At 41.7% G+C, this 24,798-nt stretch overlaps 2 protein-coding genes across 2 annotated transcripts; one reads left to right on the top strand and one right to left on the bottom strand.

Moving 5' to 3' along the window:
* Positions 1–666: 666 nt before the first annotated feature.
* On the bottom strand, positions 667–13,080 carry LOC306967145 (glycoprotein endo-alpha-1,2-mannosidase-like protein). Its single transcript, XM_079562052.1, has 4 exons — positions 12,412–13,080; positions 8,550–8,659; positions 2,147–2,223; positions 667–1,577 (listed from the first exon to the last, which is right to left on the bottom strand). The coding sequence occupies exons 1-4, from the start codon at positions 12,923–12,925 to the stop codon at positions 941–943; spliced, it is 1,338 nt and encodes a 445-aa protein (XP_079418178.1). The 5' UTR covers positions 12,926–13,080; the 3' UTR covers positions 667–940.
* Positions 13,081–15,615: 2,535 nt separating this feature from the next.
* Positions 15,616–22,257, top strand: lin28aa (lin-28 homolog Aa; the record flags this gene model as incomplete). Its single annotated transcript, XM_079560695.1, has 4 exons — positions 15,616–15,646; positions 15,975–16,147; positions 19,567–19,751; positions 22,071–22,257. 4 exons carry the CDS (start codon positions 15,616–15,618, stop codon positions 22,255–22,257), a joined length of 576 nt encoding a protein of 191 aa, XP_079416821.1.
* Between the last annotated feature and the right edge of the window lie 2,541 nt (positions 22,258–24,798).

Genomic DNA, 24,798 nt, shown 5'->3' with positions numbered 1-24,798 from the left:
GTGGTTGGTGGTGGTCGGAGGGGCCGATGGCGCAGACTGGTTGCCTTGCTTCTGTCAGTCTACCCCAGGGCAGCTGTGGCTACAATAGTAGCTTACCACCACCGAGTATGGAATGAATGAATAGTGCAATGTAAAGCGTCTTTGAGTGTCCAGAAAAGCGCTATATAAAACCAATGCATTATTATTATTATTATTATTATTATTATAAATGTATCATTTTCCTGTGGATTTAAACCCTTGATAGAGTTAAAGACCCAATACCTGATTTTTAAATTAATTTTTTTTTTTTTTGTTGTGGAGTAAAATGTGTTCTCTCCTTCAGGATGGTAAGAGCAAACGTTTGTGTAAAAAGGTCTGTGTTCTGAGCAGCTATTTTTAAAGCCTTTTTTAAAAATAATGAACCAGTTGACTAATGTGTTGTTTACATTATGTGATGTGACACTGTCCCTACATGAAGAACTGAGTTGTTAGAAATGCGTTAGGGAAGTTCAGAATGAGTTTGAGATTTATATAGTTCTCCTTTTTCTTGCTCTTTAAAACGTTTTTCTGTGACTAAATCAGACTTTTAATTATCGGAAAACTGAATTGTGGAATTGTGAGTCACTACCCACCAGCTGTGAAAGCTCTAGCAGTCCCAAATGTTTCAAGTTACCAGTGCCAACTCCTACTGTAAAATGTAATTGACTATTGTAAGTTCAAGGGTTATAATGTGTAAATCTAATTTAATTATACTTTCTGAATATTTACTTTGTCACTAGACCTGAATTCCCTAAAATACTTTTTTTTGTGTGTGTATAAAATATATTAAATACAGTGTCATTAGCTTTAGCGTTACCATGAAATAATCTTGCGACCTCTCGCCCAGTGCCCGCGACACCCACTTTGTGAACCACTGCTCTACAGTGCTACCACCAGCATGTATTTGTCTTTGCTTTAAGCCTCATATGAGCCACTGCTCCTTCTCTTTGTTGAACTGTTCTGCCCAGGTTCGTGTCAGCTCCAGGTAGTGCTCAGGTCCATGGGGCTGGTAGTCCATGTACGCCCTGCTCACAGTCTTCTTCGGCACCGCCCGCTCTATCTGCGTCCCTTCGTGCCATTCATTGAAAGATGTTATTGTGACCATCTCTGGCCTCACGTTTAAAGCCGCTTGCAGTGCTGTTTCGTAGTACCGCCCGTTCACTCGATTCCTTGTGTTGTGATTGTTCCACGGCCTGATACTGGTGTCTAAGTAGCCTGGCCCCATGCTCGGGATGAACAGCAAGCTGTTGGCATCACAGAACGCCTTGATTGCTTTCCAGTTGTGGTGAGAGGATCCGAAGGAGAAGCCGTTGGAGGCGAAGTAGGTGTACATGCCGTCGAAGCCGCCCGCCAAGATGTCCTGCTTGTGCCGCTCCTCCACGATCAGAGCGATAAAGAGGGAGTCGTAGGCAGAGTCACGGAGGCTGTGGGCGCCTGTGGGAGATAGCAGCTCCGACCACGACTCGGGGGAGGTGAGGTAGGAGTCGTAGATGTAGAACAGAGGCAGGCTCTTCCCGTTGCTGGTGCTGAACTTGTAGAAAGCTCCGTGGTCGCCATACCTGAAGATATGAACAATATACTGTATCAGAGTAATCATTAGACCTATATGGTACAATTTAAGTAAGCTTTATTTTATAGAGCGCGTTTCACATTATTTCACAGTATTTTGCAGACACGCATAGCTAAAACATGTCATTTAAGTACAAACAAACAAAATAAACATTGGTACTCAGTCAATTAAAGCTTTACTATAATGTAAAGTTTTGAGTTGCTGTTTGAGAAAGAGTCCACATAGTTGACCACATGGGGGGACAGGGCAAGTCATTCCAGAGGCTTACAGCCTGATAATACAGGTCTCAGATTTTAAATCAAGTGTTTGGGACCTTCAGGAGACCCTGGCCTGAAGAACGAAGGAGATCCCTGAGGAGTAGGGATTATCATCTACTGGGGTCGTTTCCATGCAACTTCAGAACGTTTAGGACTAACATTTTAACGCCATAGTGAAGAAGTTGATGAAACACATTTTTTTTTAATTATTGAAACCAGAACCATTCTGAAAACACTCTTTCCCCTGTCTTAACTGTGAGCACAGCTGTTTGTTGATGTGTGAGAATTCGGAGAGCTTCACCTGTCGATGATGTACTTGACATTGTCATGGACGCTCTGGTCATTGCGTCCATGGTACGCTTGGATATGAAACGTAACCTGAGAAGACACAAAACAACAATGTGATTCAGCCTAATATATATTACATTATGTAGACACTACAGTCAGCACTTCCGGATGACCTTAACTGTGGCTATCGACAACAAATCAATCTGTGTGTGTCTCCGGGGACACTTCTCAGAGAGCACTGACGAATGAAGCTTTACAAATAATCAAAGCTTGGGAAGTAGCCAGAAAGATTATGGGCCAATGGATGGCATAATAATACAGTGCCGCAAACCTGTAGGCTCCTTGGAATGTAATGGAAGGATCTGAGGTGGTTAGGCGTGTAGATGTATTACAATAACACTGCAAGTTATTCTATTGGTCTGTTTAAATGGATTTCCTGTTGCTTTTGATAATATGTTGATATGAATATTGGCTAAAGGAAAATGTTAGAAGATTCTTTGCATGAGAAAACTAGTCGGAACGATACATTTAATGAAGGAACACCTTGAGTTTTGCTTTGATACAGACAAACCCATCTTTGCTCGTTTCAATTGAAGAGTAAAACATACACTACTCCATAGTTTGAGAAGTAGTTTTTAGTCAGATCTAAGCCTTTTGTTCGAATAACCTAAAAAAACATCAATATTTGCAGCTTTAGCTAGTACTGTAAAGAACAAGCCTCTTACATACAGAATGTTCTATGCAGGGCTGTCAAAACAAATGCTCCCAGCGCACTACATTACTGGAGCTGCGTGAACAAACACCTTACCACCCACCAACAGGAAGAAAAAAAAAACACTAGAGGCTAGGGGCTTATGTGGCACGTACCTCAAAAAGTGCTTATTCCGAATGTTTTAAAATTCATCTAGAGAGTTCAGTGACTTTCAATAATACATGCATAAAGTGGAACACAGTTTCGAGGCGAGTGTCGGACGTCCACTGGGAATGGTTTGAAGAAAAGCACTAGTTTCTCCTGACATCTGCCTCTTAATGGAAGTAAGACATCAAGATGGAGCGCTCTTTGCTAACGGGACATTTTGAAGAATTGCTTTCAAAAATGGACTTGTCTTGAAAATGTATTATTCTCTATTATGATGAGATGGAAGAGGACAAGTTAAAGTGGATTAGATGGAGGATTGAAAGTGTTGGCTCTTCAGAGGATGCCCCATCTGACTTTGTCCCGATGCATTTGCAGTGATGGTCCTAACAAGCGTCTTTGCCTAATACATAGTGGGCACCATCATGGCAGACGATTTCCCTTTTAATATCATGGATGGAAAAGAGAAAAAGACCTCAGAGGTCAATGGGATTTCAAATACTGTTCCAGATCTTTGCGCCCTGCACTGACGGGATGTTTAAAGAAAAGACTGTATGTCTGAGTGGAAGTTCACCATCTCTTCTGACCGTGGCTCGAGTCACTTGTATAGTATAATTGTATAATTATTTATTATTGTATAGAGCCACTGACAGACTTCGCCTTGATGAACTCATTCATTGGTGGAGGGGCCAAACTGTGTAGTAAAGTGAGCCAGTAAAACCTCTTCATTGATTATATTTTCTCTCCATCATAGAGTCCACTTAGTGCCTCGATTGATGATGCATTTAACCCTGAAGTCGACGATCACTGGTATAAGTTCAGAATAATCCTGTGTCAATGTATAATGATCACTATTGTTCCGTTGGCAGCCCACTGTGGGTTGTCAAGGGAATACATATGATCCACCACATTGATTACTGTGTACAGTTTCTGCCACTCAAGAATATTGTCCACTCTGACTGGTCTGTTACTTTTTGACACGTAGAATAAGCACGCAGCATTCATATTCGATCTTCCCTGGCATGGACTTTTGCTGAGCTGACTGGAACAAAGCAGCACGTCATGCTCCCAGATAAAACGACAACAGCAAATCTGAACACAGTGAACAACCTCTCCTGCTGACTCAAACAACAGTCGTTAGATGGACAAAAACAGTGCTTTTTAAGGCAATGTCACTTTGGCTTATTGTTCAAAGCCAAACAGATGGCCGGCAGCACTGTTAGGCTAAATGAAACTCCAATCTGGGAATACTCTGACCTATATGGCTGCACAATAAATCGCCAAACGGCAAAATAGATCAGACACATTGGCTTCAAATAATGGTTTTATAATTAGTTTATTTGATGGTGCAAGTTAATGAACATACTCATGCATGTAAACACACCACACCATTGTCCCACACTCGCGTCCTCAAACGCACCCTCTGGCCTAATGTACATGGTATTAGTGGTAAAACACAGGAAGAACATGCAAACTCCACACAGAAAGTCCGGGAATCAAACCCAATCAAAATCTTCTTGCTGTGAAGCACGAGCATTGACTGCTGTGTGTGCGCCGTGTGCAGCTCTTCTCAGGCCATCGACTGTATATTCCCTGGAGTGCAGGCCTACATACGGGACACCAAGAGCCCCAGAGGGTCACGGTGTTCAGTCATGGGACAGCTTTCCCCGTGTGTGCTGTGCGATGTAACCGCATTCATGTATGCTGTCCATTGGAAATAAATAAATGCCTCCCTAAGGCATTGGGCTATTTCAGCATGGTTGACTTTTGACTTAGGCTACATCTGTGGAGGATTCAGGATCAGTATGTTGTCAAATGTTTGAGTAAGCTTGCATTTTTATCAGTGAAACGTGTGACTTTCATGCTCTAAGTGTGGAATAACTGTACATTTGTTTAAACTATACAACTATACAACGTGCCAAAAAGTATAACAATGTGCAGAAGGAACATGCTTCTAAAGCCTGTGGTTGCTTGACTCGCTCTGGAAGTTACTGTGGTGAGTGGCCTATATCTTTGAATTCATAAACCCGCACAATAGAGCTTATATAACCAATAGAAAAACAATAACTGCAATGTAACATCATTACCAACATTTCATTTTGCCAATTCTTTATGGCCTTGTCACTTTTTATGTAAATAATACCTTTCCACCTTAACACGTTTCCATTAGCAACTATTACTATTTTACTAGCTGCAGAAAATGGGTGACTTTTTGATGGTATGTGTTTGGTTAACCATTGTACTGCAACTCAGATTCTTCTGATGATGAACTTAAAGTACTGTTATGGTTCTGTATTTCCCCAAAAAACCTCCTAAGTAATGACGTTTTCAGTTTTTACATTTGACAGACAAGGGCATCCCCCTGTCATGCTGCATGTATGGCACTACAGCGCTTTTAAAAGCGCTCTTCACACAGTGTTCTTTCCCTGCCTGAGTTACCATCTGGCCACTTCCTCACTCCCCCGCTCAGCCCTCCTTCACTCTGCCCTTGACAGAGAAAAGGAGCAGAGAAATTATTTAAGGTAGCTGCGTCCCAAGAATTAGATGCTAATGATCTGAGCCAAAGTTCTCTACCTTGTCAGCATATTCTGCATTTATGCAAGAGGAAGCACTCCGTGATGAATGCCCCCCATGCGCTCAGGGAGTGGGGAGGAGCTGTAAATTAAAAACTGTAGAAGACAAACTTCACTTTGCCAATAAAGGTGCCCATAATGCTGCACTTAGAGGTGACACCATTTTCATACCATTGATGAGAGAACCTGCATTTTGACATTTCATAAAATCGATATAACTGATGATCATGGATGAACTATGAAATTCTTAATTCAATCATAGTGACTATGGACAAATTCTACCAAACTTTCATTTTCAAAGTTTTCTGCTGTGCCAAAAATAACATTAGTAATAATAATTTCTCTTATCCCTCACTCCAATTTTATACACTTATCCCTCCACTTATATCTTTCGACTTTTACGCCCAGTTAATCTTGATATCCATTGCTCCTCTCCAAGGTTAAGTGTAGCGTAGTATAATACTTTGTTCTTCTATCTGAAAATGCCACGCGTGCCGGGTCACTGATGGCGATGGAGAGTGGCATTAAACCCGCTCTATTAGCCCCCGTCCTGACAGTGCAACGGCAGAAAACCTCATCAGGGCAGCGTTGCGTGGCTAATTCACCGCCTCTTCTTCGGGTCTAGAACGGACTGTACATTATCTCTCCGCCCGCAGCCTAACAGAAGAGGGAACATAATGTGATATCAAATAGGACAGACCCTCGCCAAACTTGTTTACAAAAAAGGCTACAGCTGCCATGCTACAGATTGTGCTGCAACAATAAATTAACTTTGCCTTTATGCGGTTTGGCGTCCCAATCTAATAGCACTACGTTGATTTATAGTGGATCCGATCAGCACTTTGATAAGTTCGCATGTAACATTGTAGGTCAGAGTTTTTAATTAACAACTTTAAACTGATATTTAAATGGACAGGACACGATTTTGATCTTTATTGAATCATCAGAAAAAACAAAAGATGTAATTTTCATCGTGTAGGTTTATAGACTGCTTCTAAAATCCACTCATTACCATATATTCATGAACAGTGGTCTGTATCTTTAGGCTTTAGAGTGGTGCAAGTGCTAATGACAAATATGGTAAATATGATAACCTTCACTTTGAGATTGACATGATTTCTAGCTTTTCTATTTCAACAAACCTGCCTATCAACAAGCCTTTGTCAGACAGTGCATAAAACATTTCCTCAGCAGAGGCATTAACCTTTTCAACAGACCACCCAAGGTTCGAAGTACACTTGAGTCCCATTAAACTTTTATTCTTTAAGAGGGCATACACATGAGAGTCACATTCTATACATTCTACACATTTATAGCATGTTCATTATACCATAGGACTGTAAGAAATGATCAGTTATCCCTCTTCAAAGGAATGACAGCTCAAATTTTCATTGTTTTTATTCCACGCTAAATTACATGTATTGATTATTTTCTATAAAACTGCATTTGTTTACTAGCATCTTGCCTTGACTCTTCCATGTAGCCAGTGCATTATTAATAAGCCACTGCTAAGGCAGAAAAGCCTTAACAAGCCAGTCGTTCTTATGTGTCGTTTTGTGTTATGTCATGCACAAAGAAGGCCTTCTTCCTGGGTAACTCTTGTAATAATAGTATGAGGTTGAGTGTATGTGTATAACATGTAACCTTCATGCTTTATTCAAGATGGCTTTAAAAGCTCTTTTGGCACGAGAATCTCAAGCAGGACATGTGCAATGAATGTGTCTTCCAACATCTTGTTGTCTTTAATTAAGCGTCTGACATCTGGTTTAGCTGCATCATATTACAAATGAGCGTCCCTCGTAAATATTTCATTTAATCAAATGAAGTGGGCTTCATTTCGATTAGAACTGAAAACAATAGAGTTACTTACAGCAGTTGTAAGTTACAGAAATGTCATATTTACTAACCCATGTCCAGCAGCTGGGCACAAGATGCTGGAATTATGCACATCTACATATTTGATTAAACAATTTTGTATTAAAAGTAGCCTTTTAGGAGAGTTGCAGTTCTCCATCAGATCGTGGCATTAAAAACAAATAGTAGTAAGAGAGTTGTTGGCATTTGTTAATGTGTTCTCCCTCCCCTCAGCCTCTGCCCGGCTGTGTGCTCTGGAGCTCATTCATAAGAAACATCCGGCAGCAGCTTCTTGACCTGCTTTTGCTTTTCTGCTGATCAAGTTGCTCTGGAAACACCTTGTGCCCAGTCCCAGAGCACTTTCTTGTACAGCCATGAGCCACTTGAGCACTTTTCAGTTTTAGGGATTCCCCTCTTCACATCACATTTTTTTTTGCCTTATGCAACATAAGCATGAGGCTGCGTCCTATTTAGGAACCATTGTAGCAACCCTGTGAGGGAATTAGTGACATGTTTGTATTATTAGCTTAATCCACATTCTGTATATATTAACAAGTCAGTTATATTTGCATCATAATGCTATTTATTTTGTCCACTGGCTCCATAATGTCCTGTCACTTGTCATTGCTGATGTCAGTCCTATGTTGCACATGCAGTTTGGGGATAGGTTAATGTTTGCAGTGGCTACCAGAGAAAAATGACTGTATATTGACTCACATATTGGCTTAAATACCAAAGTTATACCTAAGGCCACGATGAGCATTATGTGATTAAGAATCTTAATGGTCATTTTATATTCTATAACTTAAATGTAGGTATTTCAGCACCAATTTGTGACAAAGCAATTGGGCATGTCCTTCTCCGTCTAGTCTAAGTGAAACTAAAGACTGAAGCTACCAGCTATTTGTGAGAAATATTTTGTAGGAAGGGCAATTGTCATACTAGAGCGCACTTTCTATTTCAAATCTGCCACCTTTTGTACACACAAAAAAAAAAAATCAACCCTCATTTCAAAGGCCAAGCTGTTTTCTGTACAGTATAGTGCTACGCCTCAGTGGACTTGATGCATTACTTTCTCCCTCTCTGGAGCACATACAGTTTCACACACAGTAAAAGTGCTGATGCCTCTTTACCTTGAGGTTATGTCTGTATGCTGCATCCAGGACAGCTGGTACCAGGTCCTCCGTGGGCTCCCCGTTGTCGTCAGCCAGACCCGGGGGATACCAGGACACCACTAGCACCCCTACAGGAAAAAAAACAAAAACAAAACACAGATATCACCATTCATCTTAGGCCAAGCTTTGTACAAAAACAGCCATCCATCGCTGTAGTGCACCTCCTTGCCGATATAAATGTCAAACTCCAAAGAAAACTTTCTCACTCTCCACTATCAAATGGGGAAAGAAAAAGCATTACTACGGGATATATATTACACAAAATAAAAAACAAAATTCCAATAATGATTAGCCTACTGAGCAAGCGCCTGAAAAATAGCTTGTAATTGTCTGATTTCTTTTCTGCACATGATTATAGTGCTCCCGTCTACCCCCACTATAATCAGAAAAAACTGTTATATATATATATATATATATATAAATGTGTATATAAACTGTTTCGCATTGTTATTACGCGAGCTGACATGAATAGAAAGAAAATAGATGAAAATACAATGAAACCGTGTAAAAAATCTTTCATTTGCAGTGTTTTAACTGGTGAAAAATACCAAAAGAAAAACATACTCAGCACGTCACAACGAGCTCGACTCTCTTCAGACCTGACTCATAACATTGCTGGGAGTGGGACACTACCAACTCGTCTCTCGTTTGCTTTTGTCTTGAAATATCAAATGTCTTGGCGAACATTGCATGTTTGTTATTGCTGGATTGTTTTATGACTTGCAACAGTTTGGTTAATCGTGTGAGATAGCAACACATAACTTGGAATGTTACACAATGTGGCTTTAAAACCACAGTATTGACGACAGAATTCGCTTGCCATTTCACTGCTGTTTACGGCCGCTTTTTGTGAGTGGACTGGACACGTTCCGAGTTTAAGCAATATGTATGCAATCAGTTGTGTAATAATGTAATTGTTTAAGCAAGACCTCATTTGGGGTAAATCTAAATTAGGGCTTGAAGTTGAGTTCAAAGTATCCATCACAAATGTGGTGGATGAACAAAGAATTCTTTCCCTGGTGAAGAAAAACCCTTCACAACAATGGGTCAGATCAAAAACACTGTCCAGGAGGCAGGTGTATGTGTGCCAAAGTCAACAATTAAGAGAAGACTTCGCCAGAGAGAAAACAGACAATTAACCACAAGGTGTAAATCACTGATGAGCCTCAAACAGGGGAGGCTGATTAGCGTTTGCCAAAAAACATCTAAAAAAGCCTTTGCAGTTCTTAAACAACATCCTGGGACAGATGAGACAAAGATCAACTTGAACCAGAGTGATGGGAAGAGAAGAGTATGGAGAAAGAAAGGAACTGCTCATGATCCAAAACATCCCACCCATCAGTGAAACATGGTGGTTCAGCATCATGGCATGAGCTTGTATTGGCCAATAGAACTGGTTCCCTTGTATTTATTGATGATGTGACTGTTGACAAAAGCAGCAGGGTGAATTCTGAAGTGTTTCGGACAATATTACGTGCTCATATTCAGCCAAGTGCTTGGACGCCACTGCACAGTGCGGATGGACAGTGACCCAAAGCTACTGCCAAAGCCACCAAAGAGCTTTTTAAGACAAACAAGTGGAATGTTATTCAATGGCCAAGTCAATCACCTGACATGAATCCAGTTGAGCAGCATTTCACTTGCTGAAGGCCAAACTGAAGGGAAAATGTCCCAAGAACAAGCAGGAACTGAACATTGACATTTACATTTAAAGTAGAAGCCTGGCAGCGCATCACCAGGGCTGAAACCCAGAGTCTGGCGACGTCTGTGCCACCTAGACGGCAGGCTGGAACTGACTTCAAAGAATTTGCAACCAAATATTTAAAAGGATAAAGTTTGTTTTCATAACTGTTACTTTTGGTCCCTTAAAAAGTGGGAGGCTCACATAAAAACATTTGTAATTCCTACACCTTTCATATGTTTTGGATATGAATAGCCTCAAATTAAAGCTGAAAATCTGCAGGTTAAGCACATTAAGCATCTTTGTTGTTTCATTTGAGATCAATAAAGTACCATCTTATCTTATCTTATCTTCATTTCAAATCCAATGTGGTGGTTTATAGAGCCAAAAAGATAAGAATTGAGTATTATTTATGTACCTGACTGTATATGTTAGGCAAAGTTATGTACTAAACTGACGCTTCTATGCTTAAAATGCCCCTTTGGCTCCTCCATCCCCAATAAACTCCTCCACATTATTTTACAGACCTATTTGTGCCCACTGAACTGCACTTGCTCCTACTTACCGCCGACTGCTGCACAATCAGCTCCATTAACTTAATTGCAAACAGATGCCGTGAGGTTTGTCACTCTCTCCCAAGACCCACCTGCTCCGCTTGTAACGCAAATTTCACCTGGGATTGATGTACGCAGCACTCATCGTTCTCTTTGATATTTATGAAGCCAACTTTCGGCTGCAATATTTCAACCGGAGTGTGTGACGGCTCATAAATTGTTTCAGAAAAGTGCTTGTTCTTTGCCTGGCACCGGAGGGGATTTGGCTCAGCGGACGCAGAGCTAATTCATTAAACTTCACTACTCTCGAGAAACTGTGCGTTGGATTACAATAGTAACTTTATCCGTGGTGAGATACAAGCGCATGGCCAGCTATCGATTGCAAATGATGTTATTACTTTTTAGGCTAATGAAAGGGCAAAATAACTTATACTCTGCTGTGCTTGTTTGTTTTTAGGTTATATCCTTTTTTTTTTATATAATGGAAGAAGACAGACACATTTAATTGGCAGAACAAAAATTACACTCACTTTGTTGAGGTCTAAACTACAGGGTTTGCAGATTTTAAACTTTAAACTTTTAGACTTGAATATTTGCAAAGTTTTTTTTTTTCACTGTAAATATTGTTCAGTCTTTGCAAATTGCTAATCGCAGCCTCTACGGTAATCAAATGGCAATATAAGTTCATTTGTGGTTAACTTTAAGCTATCTAAAAGTTAAATGACAAAGCAAATATTCTGTGCATTTTAATTTCAGCCTCTCACACCACAGACTGTTTGAATACCACATATTATTGACTTATTTCTGCAGTTGCGGAGTCAGCAGAAGCGCGGTGTTGAATAACATTCAGACAAGTGCAGACTGTGATCATGTGAACACAGTCTGCGCTTGTGTTCACATGATCTGTCGCTCCCAACGTTGCATCCTGTGGCTCAGTGGTTTTATTTTACATCCTGTGGGATGAAAGCTGCACTATCTCTGAAACAGCACACCAGCAGGTGGACAATAGCAACTCCTAACCCTTAATTAGTGATCAGGTTGATGAGACACATCCAGCAAAAATGGAGGACTAGACAATGGGATTCTCCAAAACCAAGTCTGACAGTAACATGGGCTTGTTCCTCCAAATTGCAACAGTTTTGGATGTACAGCAGAGAAATAGTGTGCCCTTATTCAACCTTAAAATACATAAATGAAAAGTGTTTGATCCAAGTTTGCTTGCACCTGAACAGTTCGAAAAGCCAGATGAGGAACTGAGGTGACTAAACTTCAAGCAACAAAAGGCACTGAAGGATATAAGTCATCCTCAGTGGCAATGTGATCTGCTATATCTGATTATACACAGATAAAGTACACACATGTTATTGACCAAAAAGAAAGTAATGTTTTTGAAGCTATTGCACACTGCCGAGCCTTGATCTTTACCTATTTACTCCGGTCTGTGCATTCACACTGTAGGAGCTGTCCCCGCTCTCGTGGTGCTGAAATCAATTTGTGGCGCTTTTCTGCTAATCGCGCTGCTGCTGAGTAAGTACAAAACCACTTCTCATTTGTTCTACTCTAAAGACCACATCGCACTCTGTACCTGCTGCAGACGCTCCGATCTGCTCCATGTGGGACTCCAGAACGGCCGGGTCTCGGGAGCTGTACGCGCCGAGCTCCGGGTAGAAGCTGGACCCGATGTCCTCCGGGGGCATGTGTCTTCCTCTGGGGTAACTGGCCGCGATTTTCGGATCCCAATGCGGCACGAGGATGTGGTCCCAGTGGACATACTTGCCGTCCATTTGGGGCGTCCCATACCAGGTGGTGTAAAATATGTGGACATCGTAGAACACTGTGCCCTCTGGACCCGCGTTTGACAGCGCCGCTTTAGTGTTTTGGGCTTGGGGCTGTCCTGGAAGTGCAGCCGGGGGAGTTGGGGGACGCGCCACGGAACGCCGGTCCATTTTGCCTCCAATCAGGGGTAGAAAGTCCAGCCCCATGGCTAAATCGGACATCCCGTCTGTGGGTTTCAGCGTTCGCAGTCCCATCAAACTCCCGAAGATAAAAAGGATGAAAAGAAACAAGGCGATGCACGTTTTCCTGCGCAGACGTGCCATCTCTGGAGTTAAACATCAAATAACGAGCTCTGGAAGTGTCTCGCATCACACGGCAGGAGCCGCTGCTACATGTTCGCGGCGCTCTCCACCTGACGCAGCGCCTCGTCAACTTTCTCCTGCATTCTGCTGAGCCGGTGCGCGCACACCCCCTTCTCCAGTGCGCTGTCCTGAACTGACTCACGGTGGCGTTACTCCCTCAAAAGGCTGGCCAGCGCCGTGACGGATTGTGACGCCTTGGTGCCGCCTCAGAATGCTTACGCCTATTTATTTATTTATCTGAACAATTAATAAGTAAAATAAAATAATAAAATAAATTAATAACAAGGAGACAAGGAGTTCCACAGTTAAGCACCTAAGACAGTAGGCCTAAACACTGACTGTCTTTTTTCTTCTATGGGGCGCTTTCACGTTTCCATTGGCGGCCCCTCGTGTGATGAAGCCCACTGCTCGGAGCGGGACTCTGAGCAGTCTTGAGAACATCAGGGGCTGGGTTGTCTGTCAAATAGAAAACCTGAATATTGTTGAAACGGATTTAAATTGCTGTAGACCTATGGTAGAGTATAGGCCTATGTGTCACCGCCGGCATATACAGCAGCTTCAATGTAGCGTTTAGGCACAGCTTCAGAGTTATACTGTCCTCTAGTGGTCATTTTGCTGAGCACAGTTAATGGCTACTTCACGCTAGAGTCGGGCCAGAGTTATTATAATGGCCTTTCACTTAACAAAACAAAAACAAAACATTGCAATTTGGCATATTTTTACCCTATTTATTACGTCATGTAGGCTACTTTTTTCCCTAGTCGACAGAGCTAAAGATTTCCTATTTTTTATTTATTTATTGTTTTTAATTATTATTTAATTTTTCACCAGTAGGCTTCTTGCTAAACCCGTGCGCGTTGACAGTTTGGCAACAGCAATTTTAACGATAAGCCCTTTCTGTGAAGTTGAACTTTATTGTCCTGACAATGTGACCGTGAATGCTATATGTGTGCATAACAAAGTAGCCTATGCGCAAATCTCAGCAGGCTATTCGAAACTATAAACTATTGGACCGTTTTCGGCGTTAAACCGATGCTGGCGGAGGCCGAGGCGACTTAAAAATGTAGGCAAACTGTTCCAGCAGAGGTCGTGGTGATCTTGCTGAGAGGAAGGCCTTTTACCCCCAAACTGCAGGCCTTGAGAAGCAAACCAGCTATTACAAAAAAAAATGCAGTGGCACGACCTTGCATAGAATAATAATACAATAAGATTATTAATAATAACAATAAGAGTATTAATTCTGCATATTTTTAAACAATACTATCATCGTTATTATTATTATTATTGCTATTATAGTAATTATTATTATTTCATATGCGCCTTTCCTAGTGTTTTGGGTCATCCATCATCTCAAAAGCGTCAGTCACACATGTGAACGTGTTGTAATCAATCACTATCGATCGCTGATGCGTAAGAACAGCTTGGCTTGTTTCTTGCCTGCCTCGTGTGGTATCCTGCACTTTGCATCCTTTTGTTCCATTCCCAAAAAACAAAACAAACAAAAACGCACTCTTTTGGCGTATGCCTTTCTCCCTGCCCATAGCTTTTTGCATATAGGCTATTGATATAGAAATAACACGGCCTTTCCCCCTGTTTTAAGGCCTAAGCATCTGGATTAACTTTCTGCATGTCAGAACAGCAGCAAAATAAACATAAACCGCACACACATGCTTTCACAAATTACCTGTGTATTAATGTCAAAACAGGGAGGAAAAAGTTGGGCAATTGAGCTGAATAAAATGTTAATTAAATTGTTAACATAAAGAATGTCATTAAAAAGGCAGAAAAGAATTGAAAAAACCTAAACTAAACCCCACCAACTAGCCATTAAGAAGGTCCACACGCATTAGCACACATAGCTTTGTACCTTTTAAATTAATCTGGTTATGCCTGAATTGTTTAAAACTATCATGTCCATCCGATATGGATTTAAGAGCCCAATTTGTAGAACTAAAGCTTTACGAACCGCTCCAACAGCAACATTTGACAGATGTGTTTAAGCATTTTGTGAAGGACACAGCTGCCCCTTTGCATCCTAATGCATATGCAGTAGCCATACCTATACCTTAGGGAATATCAACATGAATCACGTGGACATGACCGAGGGAGAGAGAGAGAGAGAGAGAGAGAGAGAGAGAGGATGCGAGGGTTCTTGGGATGAGAGCTGGTCATTTGTAAAGTCGGACAAGAGCTGGCCAAGAGCTGTTCATCACGGCGGTGAAAGTGGCTGACCATCACCACCAACACCACCATGGCTGAAGGTATGGCTGAGGGCTTTCCGGCCTCGTACGCGCTTTCTCGAGGGGGACCGGTGTCCTTTGGTTTTCCTCCCAATTGTCTTTGCGGGTTTTCTGGGGGTAATGAGGACTTCTCCAAATTGCGGTATGAAGTGACCTCCCATCACCACACCACCCCCTCTGCCCACCACTCCTCCTCCTCATTGTTTAGGGGGGAAAGGTTGCCTGCCCCCTTTTGTTTACCTCCCTCTCCCGCTTTTCCTTCTTGCTCTGCGGCTTCTGCTTTGCGCCGCATTTTGCATGAAAGTGGCAATCTGGGAGGATTACGCAGCTTGACGGCGCAAAAAAAAAAAAAAAAAAAAAAAGAGGAAACAGTTGCTTGAGTACTATTCGGCTCAAAGCGGGAGAGACGACATGGGATCCGTTTCGAACCAGGAATTTCCAGGTTTAGTAACTTAAACTTTAAATGCCGAAGTTAGATTGTTTGCACGCGCGGGTTGGTTTTACGCACAAAGGATCTCGGTCGAGTGCGGCGCTTTCAGGCGCTCAATAGCAAGTTGTGCCGCGTTTTTCTTTTTTTAACCTCCTGTTGGTCGGCAACTTAAACTGTGGGGTTGCTGTTGCGGAGTAAAACGTCAATACAACGTGGCGTGTTGACTTCTTATCGATTCAAAGCGTCACCGCGTTTACGCATTTCATTCATTGCATCCACTTGAACAGTGCGCTGACTCTGTGTGATTTTTTTTTTTCTTCTTTTTTGGGGTGAATTGTAGGAGTGGGCAAGACTGAAGAGGATGAAGGACCGAGCACCGAGGAGGACTCGCAATCGTTCAACGGGGTCGGGGTGTGCAAGTGGTTCAACGTACGCATGGGCTTCGGCTTCCTGTCCATGACCGACCGGGAGGGAGTGCCACTGGACGAACCGGTCGATGTGTTCGTCCATCAGGTAAGACCACGCGAAGGCTCGACACTCACCATGTAAAGCTTCTCGTGTTAATTGAGGTTTGGTCTTAAAAAAAAGAAAAACAATACACCTCAACCAAGAGGCGCACGCCGGGCTTGATCACGAAAATGATATGGTCACTGCAAGGCGTTGGTGGTCTTCATGAGCCCGCGGTGGTCTTAATAATAGAGCCTGTGGGTGTCTGTAGGAACACGTGTTGCTGCTTACTTGCTGCCCCCCCTCGTTGCAATTAACAATGCAAGGCGCTTACCGGTTTGAAACAAGTTTATCCCTGACAATAATATAGTTTTAATGCACTACATCGTTTTGCAGCCAAATGGTGCTTTAACAGAAAGCCCAGATTAATGGTATTTATTCATGCAAGTCTTGCTTCAACAACTTTATCAATACAATACAAGTAATTGGTTATTAAAACTTTAAGGAAAGATATTTTTTGGGATAGATAAACAAAAGTAACAATTTTGAATTCACCAAAGATCATCCCCTTTAACTGTCCTGAAACTTGTAGTTGTGGAGTGTCTGTCTTTTCATTAAAGAATGAGCTGGGGCTTTAATGATTAGTGCCATGGAGCTAAAGGAAAAAAAAAAAGAGATGTCTGACTTCTAGTTATATACAAGTGATGAAAGAAGAGGAAAAAAGATGGGGGTGTGCCCAGCATGGTTTTCATGTGGGCCATGCTGCTTGATAAGATAATGGCTTAGCAAGTGAATGGGAAGAAGAGTCCCCACCAGCTACTCGTTCACCTCCAGGTTCCTGTTATAAAGTAATTAAAGGCTTTTTGCTGTCTGCCGAGCTCCCCGTCTGTGTTTTAAGTGCTATATTTTTAAGCCTAAAGGGGGAAACAAGATCCCAGGATTTATTTTGTTTGAAGGCCTCGACACTATGACTGCACCATCAAAAGCCACACGCTTTGGAGAGATTTGTCTGCGAAATGCACCTGAAGTGCTGCGTCATTTAGTCAGCGCAGATACACGGCGACAGGACAGCGTTACAAGACACAGCCATGACTGGTTACCTCAAAAAGGATGAACCAAGCAAAGAAATAAAAAGTTCCTTAAAGTTGATTTTGTGCTCGCAGATATTTACTACATATTTGAAAATGTAGTGAATGAGTGTAAAATTAAACAACACATCTTTATTGTCACATCTTTCATGTCTGTGTCACACGTAACCTTGATTCACTTTAAGCCAAAGAGATAGATGTCTAAATGCAAGACAGACGTGTAATTAATGCTTTGAGGTTATGGCCATGTAAAGGGCCTCCAACCTGAAACGAACGGCCGCGTGTCAATAAAAATGAACTCCGCGGAACCAGTGGCCTTTGTGCAGGTGGACAAAAGAGCCATGCATCCGAATGAAGCACCCCTCGGCCGTGACCGAGCCCCTCTTTGTCCCCGCAGCAGGCCGGCCATTGTCCCCCCCTGCTCTGATGTCTTTCTCTGCTTACTCCACCACAGACTCCTTCTATCGGCCCAAAGCGAGGGCCTGTAATGGCTCAGCTGGGCGTCTTCAGAGCCCACCTATACGCTCTACCTGGCTGTGCTCCACCGTGGCCTGCACATGTGGCCGGCGTGGGTCCGTTATGCGGGGCAGGGGGGGGTTGGGAAGGTCACACATGAGAGAGGAAGTGGGTTAACGGCCTCCAATGTTCAGGCCTGATGAAAATGGGGTTCACTGAGCATGTTGCCAATCAAGTGTCCTGTAGAGTTAAGAGTAGTATGATAATGAAGGATCACAGCTTGTGATTACACAGCAAATGAAGGGTCCTGCCACTGCTGTAGACCACTACAAACATGCTCTGAAATGCATGTGTTTCTTTTTAATTAGTTTAGCAGTAGTTCTTATTTCAATCTTTCTCAAGGGGCAGTCCTCCTAGACATGTTTTAAAATGTCCTGTCGCCTACATAATATTAAAAAGCAACCATTCCATGTCATTCATTTTGTAGGAAAGATAAACTGAGCAACAAACGGCAGAGTGTACCACAACAATTTCAAAAACATGAATGCAAACCTCATTGATCTTCTGCCTGAGTCAACATGGCAACAAAAAGTTGTGACAATTTAATCCGGCCACCTTCGCCATGGGAATTTTGAGGAAGGGATTTCCCTATGTTTTGTTTGTCAGTCTGCGGGTTTTATCCTTGAGCGCGCGCCACGCCTTTCTCTATCTCCGTTCTTGCCACTCGGAAGTGTACCTGGCGAAAACAAGCAGAGGGGGGAGAATTTTTAAGCGTCATTTTATTTCTCCTTTTGGTACTGGTAAACAAAATGACACACTATGCTGTAGACACGCAACAATGCACCACAGTCCACATCCACATAGCAATTCGAGTGGATGTAATACTAAACTGCAAAGACAGAAGACCATATCAAGCCTCCAGGGATGCTTCTAGATAAAACGTACCATCCCTGTAATATTAAGACATGAAATTGTAGTTTTCACTTTTTCTGTTTTCTCTTCAAATCCGGTTGCCAAGTTTCCTTTTTTTGACCTTTTCCTTCTACCTGTTATCAAGTGGAGCAGCATGACTTTAATCTTGCGTGTCTTTGTGCCCAAAAACTATCCAAAGAATGTCCCCCTGACCCCCTACCTTCCAGAGAAGCCATTCTTGCCTTCTCACCCTGCCCCCCAGCCCGAGACCTAACCCCCGCATCCTGCCGTTTAGGGTTTGTGGCGCTGGTCAGTGTGTTAGTGGAGCTTTGTGATGTGGGTGGGAAGAGCACTGGGGGGTGGGGGTTGCCGTGAGGAATGCTGTTCCTTTTTGGAGGGGGGAAGGGTTGAAGGTTATCCTCATCAGGTTTACCGGTCAAACATGGAAAAAAGGCTAAAGCAACATTTATGACCAGTGTCTTTAGGTAGGTTTAAGTAAATAAGCAGATCTGGAGGATGAAAAGCTTGGCAGTGTTTACATCTCAGGTGAGGCAGAAACGAGGCATTCAAATACCATTGGCCTGATAACACTAATCTAGCCTGATAATGAAGGAAAGGTGGGGGATGTTCAAAAGGTGAAAGGACAGCACAGAGTTAGAGTGGTGTCTGAACAGAAGTGGCCCAACATGTGAAAAATTCAAACGTGTGAATTTTGCAGACTTTCGACAATGGCCTCAACCCTGGCCTGGAACCTTAATGTGAGGCATGTATCACACCAAAGTGTTTGTTGTCAAGGGTTAGGATTTTCCTTTTTTTCGTGTGCGGTTACAGTGCAGCTTCTGAAACTTGGGCTAATTTGACAGAAGGCCTGAGGGCCGCAGTAGGCTCCGAGTCAGTAGTTTGAGCGCCACTGGTTTAGAATGTCACATCCGTCAATCAAAAATGATGTCCATGTGAAGCAAGATGCACAAGAACACCACAGGGGACAAAGGTGAGAAGATGCTAAACTCTTTGCGTCCCTCTTTTCAGAGTAAGCTGCACATGGAAGGATTCCGAAGTCTAAAAGAAGGCGAGGAAGTGGAGTTCTCCTTCAAGAAGTCTTCGAAGGGGCTGGAGTCTCAGCGAGTCACTGGACCTGGTGGAGTCCACTGTGTGGGCAGCGAGAGGAGACCAAAGGGAAAGAAGGTTCAGAAGCGACGCTCCAAGGGAGACAGGTAAGATGGGACACTCGACAAGTTTTTTAGAAATAACTCCTTAAGAGTTTAGTGTTCTCAGAACCAGAAAACTTTATTAATCCCATGAAGAGCTTAGGAATTTAAGCTGTTCTTCTTTTACATGATTAAAATAGAGAGATTTTCTTAGATTTAAAGTTAAAATTATTTATTTAGTTTTGTGACGTCTAAATTTGAACAATGGATAAAGCCAGGTTTAAGTTTATGGGTTTGCTTTTTGACATATTGGATTCAAAGAAGGGATATGTTGTCTTGTTTGTAAAGTATAAGCTATTAAGTACACCTCCACAAAATGTGTGTGTTTTTTGGTGCTACTTTAAGTAAAAATAAATAAATAAATCGAAAAGAATTTTTTCAAAAGGACTATTGAAGTTTGGTTTCCCTCATAAATCTATTGTGAAACATTGTTTCGGTGAAATTGTAATATAAAATAATAATAATACTTTCTAAGTGAGAGTTTATCTCAAAACCTTCATTAAAACCCAAATATTTAAATGCTATAATTCTACAGGTAAAATGCTTTCTTTGGCATTATAAATTCCTGTTTAGAAAAGAAAATCTAGAGAAAATTAAAGTTTAGCATCATCAAACTTTCGTTAGTGATGATCAAGGATGTTTCATGTGTCCTCACTTCCCTTTTTCTCTGTGGACCCTGCCCCCACCTCTATCCCCAGAAAGGGTCATACTAGCAGGCCTGACGCGTGACCTGGATCGATAACTGTTTAAATCTGCTGGCCCCTAGTGAATTAACACCCCTTGACTCTTTCTGCCCAAATCCCTTCAGCGGATATGATTTGTAGCCCCAAACCCTGATCACAACTTGCAGATTCATTTGTCATTCTAAATGCAAGATAACAAAAAAATTGCTTGCAACAAATAGAATTGCTAATGGTCACTTCCTTCTAAGTTTTATTACTCGTACAATAAGTTTGATAAATTAAACTGTGGTGAACTGTGGTGAATGTAGGTTTTGTTGGACTATTGATATGGTGCTGGGGGCAAAGGTGTATCAACTTCACCCCGTCTGTCAGTTGTGATTAGATTCAGAGAGTAGTCAGTGTGAGAGCGGAGATCATTACCGTTCCAGAAAGTCCTGAGAGGCCCGCTGCGGCTCAATAACTCACCCTCCATTTGATATTATGCAAAACATATTATGGAGGTAGGTAGATGCTTAGTTTGAATTGAATCTGATGCAAGTTTAGCTTTCTGCTGCTGCTCCCGTGGTCTGAGCCAACCTGGTTTTAAGTGCACTTCATAGACCACCTCAGTGGTAGGCCTATACTTGCGACCAAAGGAGGGAAACGTTCCTGTCCATTTAATTGATAACAGATGCAGAAGCCTGGGTAGGGAGGTGAAAGGTCAGTGTAGTCATAGCAACAGTGTATGAGTATATGCAAGATGGCTGGGGGCTGGGATGGAAATTGGGGTTAGAGCTGAAGAGAGGGTGGGGGGGTCAGGGTTCAGAGGTCATTACTGCAGATCTTTTAGACAAAGGAGCACTTCCCCTTCCCTCCTCTTGCTCCTGCCAGACGCTGATGTACGCTGCTCGTGCCATGTGATGGTATAGACCTTGACATCACCCAACAGCCATTGCCACAAAGAGGCAGTGACCTCCTATGCAGCCTGTCCAAAGCTCAAAGATCTGACAGCACAATGGTGGCACCTAGTGTACGCCCACCACCCATCTGTCTTCACGCCTGTGCACGTGGCTATTCTATAGACAGTGTTTGAACAGTGACTGCAAATGGCGACCCATGTGCCTCCTGTTGACCTATTATTGTGTTTTACTATGGAGTTCAGTTCAAAAAAAGACTTGCATCTGGACAAATAGCTGCTTGACCACATTTCTAGATTTCTTTAACTTGCCTTTTCCTCTCTCTCAATATTTGAGCTACTTCAAGTTGTCACACCCATTCCTTCGTGCACCACTGTAAAACCCAGGTCATTACAAAAGACAATTTTAACACATTTAAGAAAAAAAAGATTTATTTATCAAACATTTATAACTGTTTCAAATATTAACTATAACTCAATAACTCTTGATGTACGGCATCTATGATGGATGGTGTACATAGTGTGCAAAAATGTTGGGTATTTGAGAATGCATTTAACTTATTCTAAGGTTGACAGATTCTTCTTAGTTAGATCAGAGCTGAGCTTATAGGGGAGTGTGGTGACCTGGGATGCCCCAGTATCACAGCATGGATTCTTTGTATTGTATTGGGAAATGCTGCCACCTATAGGCAAACCTTTTTTTCCCTGAAAATGCCATTAACCACATTTTGTGGTGTTGTTTTTTAGGTGCTACAACTGTGGAGGCCTGGACCACCATGCCAAAGAATGTAAGCTGCCACCCCAGCCCAAAAAGTGCCACTTCTGTCAAAGCATAGATCACATGGTTGCCCACTGCCCAATCAAAGCACAACAGTCTTCTCAGGGAAAGTCTTTGAGTGAGGAAGAGCACAGCCAGTCGGAAGCTACAGATTAAAGGAGGACCAGGGCAACTCTGATACCAGAGGCAGCGCAGAAGCCAATCAAATGCTTTGATGAAGAAATGGGACATTCTCCTATTACTGTTGAAGCTGCTTTTGAAACTACCTCAGGTGACAATATTGCTTATGGAGAGCCTTTTTTTTCTTTCAGTGTGGTGTAACACTCAGGAAAACTGCTGTAATATTGCTCTCAAGAGTCTTTCTCAGGACTAAATGTTATGTTATGCTTGTAGAGAGGCTGATGATTGCTATAGTTAAGAACAACTTTTCCATTTGGCTGCCTTACAAATTGCTTCCTGACTGTTACACCTCACTATCCGATAACAGGGATGTGGCAGTTTGTACCTCTGCAATGAATGTAAGTTTCAAATCTTATGGGAAGGGGGTGGGTGGGTTCCTTGAACACACGTGGAAGGTGTTTAGGGTTTATACATGTATATGACGTGACGTCAGCCAATTTTGCATCTGACCATCCCAATTTCCTGGGGCCAAATGAATGTCAGACCAGAAGCAGTCTCTTACTTTTGGTCAGAGTTGGGTTTTTTGTCATTTCATTGTTTTCACACAGCGTTCTGCTGGCTGCTGAAAGATGCACAGTCTACCTCATTTGTGCATGTTTGCATACTCCTAATACCTCACGAGAATGATCAAATCCTGTTGCACTCCAGAGTTGACACAGTAAACCGAATGAAAAGTGCCAGTGGGCGCGGAAATCTGCAGTACGTAATTTTTTTTATGGTGTCTGTGTTAAACACTGCTGCTAAAGACCATAATATGGATTTGATTCAGTGCTGATTAAACACTGTATACAATAGTCTACCTCAAACATATACTTGACCTGGACTTGGTACTGAGAGGTCCAGCCAACACTTGATACTTGAATAAATGAGGCAGAATCAGAAGATGTCAGTGGGATGGCTGCTGTTTTTTTTTTTTTAAATACCAGGATCCATCTATTTCTAGGTAGTTATTTAAAACCACACCTCCTCCCTGTAGCCTTGGTAAAGGCTGTTGAGCAGGATTACCAACCCTGCACATAGGAGCACATAGAACTAGCTAGCTTTTCGGCATTTTACTCCCGTTTTACAGGAGATGCTGAGCAGACATCCCACTAATATATATGTAAATTTTATTTTTTAAATATCATACTACTTATTTATTTTCATCCAAGTCACATTTTCATCAAGTTTTAAGCCTCTTTTAATATATCTGAAGACACATTTCAACATATGGTCTGTGTTCTACAAATGGTGCATTATTACTCATTATTCTATGTATTTATGCTCATAAATAATACTTGATTTAAGTCTAAGCAGCTTTCCGTACTGGCACATAGTATGATAAGACTTGAGATTTTTTATATTTGTTATATGCATATTTTCCCCCCTTCATATCTATCTATGCCAAATCCAATGCAAAGTTAGTCTGCACTAATCACGTGTAAGATGCATTAATCTTTTTTTTGTATATTCAGTTTAATCATATTTTTTTTATTTTTTACTATTTTATATGTGTATTTCTTTAGGTTTACATAGCAAATATCTGCACTCTCGCGCTCATCTCAGGAAATGCCAATCTGAAAACTCAGGAAAAAATGCAGATAGGCAAGAAAGGAGTCGGGGAGTGTTACTTTTTTGTGATCCGCATGATGTGAAGTTCAAAATCCTCATTTTGTTTATGTGAAACAAGTTTTATTGAGATTGACAAGCTTTATACATGCTATGATGCTATGTTAAACGAGTTGACTCAACCATTGTGAAGATGGTCTTTATTGTATTCTTTTTGTTAGAGCTGCACAATATAAGAAAACATCGGGGTATAACAGCCTTCAGTAGTGCGATTATGATAGCCTAATATTGCAATTTTCTACTAAACTTTTACCACTTTATGTTCCACTAGTTTTTAAACTTGTTTTATTCATCAAATTGTGTCTGAGCAAGACAAAAATACTACATCGGGACCAAAACCATGTAGAAATGTGACTATGCTTAAAAAAAAGATGGCTAAAGCTGTGTGTCACCTTTTATTTGAAACAAATAATTTGGTGAGAGCTATATTGTGCAGCTCTACTTCCTGTCATGCCATGATATGATAAAATTCCCCTTTAATTGTATTTTTTCCTATAATCGTAGTAGATGGGGATGTAGTGAGATATTAAGGGATTGGGGCTTGTAGTATAACTGTGGGATTGTCTCATCTCAACACGTGGCTGATCTTGTGTTTCAGACTATCAGACAAAACGAATGTCCGACACTGCAATTGATATGGTTTAGTACAAATATTCAGACTTGACTCATTAAGGACATGGAAAGTACTAACGATGATTATTCTCTCTCTTGAAGTGATTTAATCGTTGGGTGTTCGATGAATCATATTTGTCTTAAAAACGTTTGGTTAACACACTCAGGGTAATGGATTAGGCACAACAATTTTGTGTTGATGTGCCAACCTGCCTTATGTTGAAAGCTTTTTAATGCTTTTTTTTGTTTTACCTTCGGCCATTTAACTTGTGTGTTATGGCTTCCTCTGAAAATGTG

This window comes from Gobius niger (assembly GCF_951799975.1).
Source record: "Gobius niger genome assembly, chromosome: 8".
NCBI lineage: Eukaryota > Metazoa > Chordata > Actinopteri > Gobiiformes > Gobiidae > Gobius > Gobius niger.
The sequence above is the reverse complement of the archived record's forward strand: the minus strand, read 5'-3'. Positions and strand labels throughout refer to the sequence as shown.

Coding starts and splice junctions, on each gene's coding strand:
- LOC306967145 (XM_079562052.1), bottom strand. CDS start 12,925: ATGGCACGTCTGCGCAGGAAAACGTGCATCGCCTTGTTTCTTTTCATC. Junction 2,224..8,549: donor CATACAGACATAACCTCAAG/GTAAAGAGGCAT, acceptor GTGTCTTCTCAG/GTTACGTTTCATATCCAAGC. Junction 1,578..2,146: donor GTCAAGTACATCATCGACAG/GTGAAGCTCTCC, acceptor TCATATCTTCAG/GTATGGCGACCACGGAGCTT.